We start from the raw sequence: 4342 nt of genomic DNA, 5'->3' as shown, positions 1-4342 counted from the left end.
GATGCTCAGCATACGTTTTGTACTTTTGTTTGATCAATTGAAGCACAAATGAAAGAGAATAATCATTCTTTCTCTCCACTTCTTCCCTCCATCTCTCCAGGTCCCTGCGCCCCCAGTAATGTTTCTGTTTCTGCATCATGTGGGGCTAGCACAGTGTCCTGGTCCCCTGTTTCAGGGGCCAACATGCACATAGCAACAGCAACGGACACGAATGATGGACACGAACACACCTGTAACTCAAGCACTGCAAACACCTGCTCTTTCACTGATCTACACTGTGGTGGAAACTACTCTGTCAGTGTTGTAGCTGTTGACAGAGGTTGTCACAGTGAACCAAGTTCAGCTGTGGAACTTGAAACAGGTGAGACACTCACCAAAGACACTGATATTTAGCATATATCTCTGGGAGATTACTTGGGCTACAATCTAGACATGGATGAGTGTAAGAAACGAGTAAAGGGGGAGGAATGAATCATTTAGCCACCCCACAATGCAATCTCATGAGAACTAAAAATAAACAACATACTGTACGTATAGCATGTCCACTCATCATAATACTGATTTTAGATCTTAATTGTTACAATTAGTTACATTTCTTTCTTGTTCCGATCAGTTCTAATCATTTACTATACAGAATATCTTTGAGCCCAGTTATATTGTGTAATGTTTAACGCTGTATTCCATCGTCTCTTTGCAGTGCCATGTGTTCCTACCAGCGTCTCGGTAGCTCCTGACTGTATCAGGAACACTGCTGTTGTGTCCTGGTCTGCCAGCAGGGGGGCAGTACAGTACTCTGTGTCTGCCTGGAGTAGTCCTATGAATGCCACCTGCCTGTCCTCTGAACTCAACTGTACCCTTAGAAACTTCACGTGTGGCACCAACTACACTGTAGCTGTCAAGGCTATTAACGGCAACTGCTCCAGTGATCCGAGTCAGACCCTGACATTCAGCTCGGGTAAGAGATGGAGAATTTACGTGCACGAGAACACTTTTACTCTATACACTGACTGACTGCATGCTGCCACCTGTAGATTATTCATCTAATTAAAACAATCCATCATTTTCCCCAGTCCCTTGCCCGCCCCAGAATATAAGCGCCAGGGTCAACTGTTCCTCTAACACCGCGGCCATCTCCTGGAATCCCAGCACCGATGCCCTCAACTACACAGCTTTCGTCACTGGTGGTGACGGAACAGTTTTCCCGTGCACGTCTTCCGACAATACGTGTTCCGTCGAGGGTCTGCCCTGCGGAATTACCTTCTCTGTTCAAGTCAGGGCTCACAAAGCATACTGTGACAGCCAGCTCAGTCCACCAGTCAACATCTCATCAGGTACTGTATGGGTGGCCAACAACAACAACTTGCATTTCTTAAACCCTCGATCATCCGACCAACCAAATTCCCTCTCATGTGTATTCTCCAGCTCCATGCGAACCCCAAGGCATCAACGGCTCCTTGGACTGTCTGTCCAATGAAGCAACCATATCGTGGAACGCAACGTTAGGGGCAGAGATGTACACGGTGACGGCGGTGGGTGGAGGCCACGCGACAAACTGCACTGCTTCCACCAGCACCACGTGTATGGTGGATGACCTTGCCTGTGGCGTCCTCTATACGTTCTCTGTCACCGCCGCCAACAGCCTGTGTGACAGTCGTCCCAGCGCCACCATCCAGTTGCAAACAGGTAACGCATGTTTAAAAACGCAGCTCAGAGACACAGAAACACATGTACACGTATTCTTTTCCCCTGTAATGTCTGTGCGAACCCCGGGGTCTGTTGAGGGGTTTCTTTAAAACATAAAAATTTAAGTTGGTCACAAAAATGAAAAACATGTACACATACAAGCACCAATACAATGCTTTCTTTACTATCCTCAACCTACGTTTTAACAGCGGGCGAACAGCGGCGACTCAGGGTGATACAAATCTCCTAGAGGGAGTTCCGTATCACCATTCATGGAGGGTAAACAAAGAAACATTATTTTCATGTTTTCGAATGACGTTCCACCGCCCACTTTTCGACTATCGCTGGGTCCCATAGACAAATAACGCACTTCCGGAAAATACGCCAGGCTGTGTCACCTGCTGTTAGAACGTACCGTTAGCTTTATAATGTAGAATGCCCATTTAAGTGCTTCACTCAGAAAAGCATCTTCAAAACTCTGAATCCCCCAACCCCTTAAGCCCCATGCCGACCAGTCGACCTCTCAGTTGAGTACAACTGTGCCAACCAGTCGGCACTGCTGTCCTGGACTCCCGCCAGTGGTGCAGTGGAATACTTCGGCTGCGCCCAGGACGACAGTGGCGCCAGGCTGTGCTGTGACAGCTTGGACACAAACTGCACCATAGAGGGCCTTCGGTGTGGAGTCCAGTACAACGTCACTGTACTGGCCTCAGATGGGACATGCAACAGTTCTGTCAGTGACACAGTACGCATTGGAGCTGGTAAGAAATCTCACAGTTGTTACAAGAAACTGATGTTTTGCGATTATTTAAAACCTATTCTATACGATAGTTTCTGTATTCACGTCGCACCACAATGACAGTTGATGTATTAATGACCAGTCCAACTCTCTCCTTTTAGCTCCCTGTGCTCCAGACAACGTGCAAGTTCGGCTGTTGCCGCAACACACAACACGCAGCACAACACGAACACGCCAGGTGTTGTGTTTCAGCTGGACACAGGTCCCCTGTTCACATGTCCAGTACATGCTGACCATGACGGGTAGTCTCCTCGGGGACAACCAGACCTTGTTCGACCTCTCTCTTGGACAAACTCGACTGCCTACGAGATGCCCCTGCCCTGTGGTTCATCTTACGTCGCCAGTGTGGAAAGCAGGAACTGTGGTGGAAGCAGTGGCCAATCAGTGGCTCGCAGTGGAAATACAGGTACACTGAGACTGATACATATTGTTCAAAAGTCACGTTGGTGCATGTATGTGATTGTGTCGTTCGGGCAGTTCTTATCACAATCAATACTAACCATAAACCCTCCCCTCCACCTCCACAGCTCCTTGTCCTCCCAACAGGAGTGACGTACAGCGGTGTCTTCTCCTCGGCCACAGTCTCATGGAATGCTTCCGTACATGCCGTCACGTACACAGTGTATGACGACAGCGTCTCGCCAAAGTCCCAGGTGTGCAGCACAGGCAGCCTGTCCTGCTCCGTAGTCAACGTCCAGTCACCTGGTCGTCACAGCCAGCAACGAAGGAGGGGAGAGTGGAGAAACACGTGTCACATCAGGTACGCGCTTCAGTGCACATTGATGTTAAGAATGCTTCATAGCACTGGCCCTCTAGTCCTGCATGGGGGCCCGGACAATTGCTAGTTTTCTGGTTTGCCATCTAGAGTACCAGGTCTGAATTAGTCCCTGAGCAGACAGAGGAGATCAGCTGCTTCACAACATATAATTTAAACAAAATCATAGATAGCAAATAGCAAAACTTACGTGTTGCTTTTTCCTTTACACTCAAGGATGAAGGAGATGTCACTTGAGAAATGACTGTTGACGTTGGCCATGGACATCACCTGTAAATCTCAGGTACTGACTGTGGAAGGAAAGAGCTTCATCATCACTGACCTGAACCCAGGAACCTACTTCAATACTTTAACGTGTTAGGGGGGGTCTGGAGATCATCTCTGTAGAATAGGAGACCCGCAGACACTAGTTGGACAGGATCATTTCTTTCAGTTTTGCACTGTCTCTGTCAAACATGGCATGGCACTGAACAGCAGGTCTGTAATATGATATAAACTGCTTTTATTTTATATTCTTTGAGAAAACAGATGTCAACGACGCATTTGTTACTCTGAACATTCACTGCGTGTCAGTTGATTTTAATCTTTATCAATGCATAAACGAAAGCACACAACACAATACATCTTCACTTGGTAGTGACTACGTATGTGTTGTGATCTAATTGTTTAAGTATGTATAGGCAGGCCAATTAATTTGTTATTAAAAATGATAAGTCAACAACCTTTTTATGGTTACAAATAAATGCTTCTACATAATATTTCATATTGCCTTTTGAATGCAGACGTGAGCCGATGCTGATTTAAAAAAATGCCAGTTATCTCTCTATTAGTCCATCTCTGTCTTATCTTATCTCTATTAGTCCATCTCTGTCTTATCTTATCTCTCTATTAGTCATCTTAGTATATATATATACATATATCATACATTAGTCTCTATTAGTCCATCTCTGTCTTATATTGAATTAATCTTCTTATGTTGTTTTGTTTGTTTTTCCCCCAATAAGACGGGGAAGACATCAATCAGCGACATGTTTTCTGACCTGAGGGACGGACGCAAGCTGGAGGGACTAACAGGCAGCACCCTG

At 46.3% G+C, this 4342-nt stretch overlaps 1 protein-coding gene across 1 annotated transcript; it reads left to right on the top strand.

The window, feature by feature from the left end:
* Positions 1 to 816: 816 nt before the first annotated feature.
* Positions 817 to 4342, top strand: LOC310879656 (fibronectin type III domain-containing protein 7-like; the record flags this gene model as incomplete). Its single annotated transcript, XM_083794452.1, has 8 exons — positions 817 to 955; positions 1071 to 1331; positions 1423 to 1683; positions 2184 to 2444; positions 2584 to 2888; positions 3010 to 3242; positions 3474 to 3540; positions 4262 to 4342. 7 exons carry the CDS (start codon positions 817 to 819, stop codon positions 3499 to 3501), a joined length of 1488 nt encoding a protein of 495 aa, XP_083650578.1. The 3' UTR covers positions 3502 to 3540; positions 4262 to 4342.

The sequence above is a fragment of the Protomyctophum parallelum genome, assembly GCF_964188405.1.
Source record: "Protomyctophum parallelum genome assembly, chromosome: 21".
NCBI lineage: Eukaryota > Metazoa > Chordata > Actinopteri > Myctophiformes > Myctophidae > Protomyctophum > Protomyctophum parallelum.
Note: the sequence above shows the minus strand (reverse complement) of the source record. Positions and strands in the feature narration are given on the sequence as shown.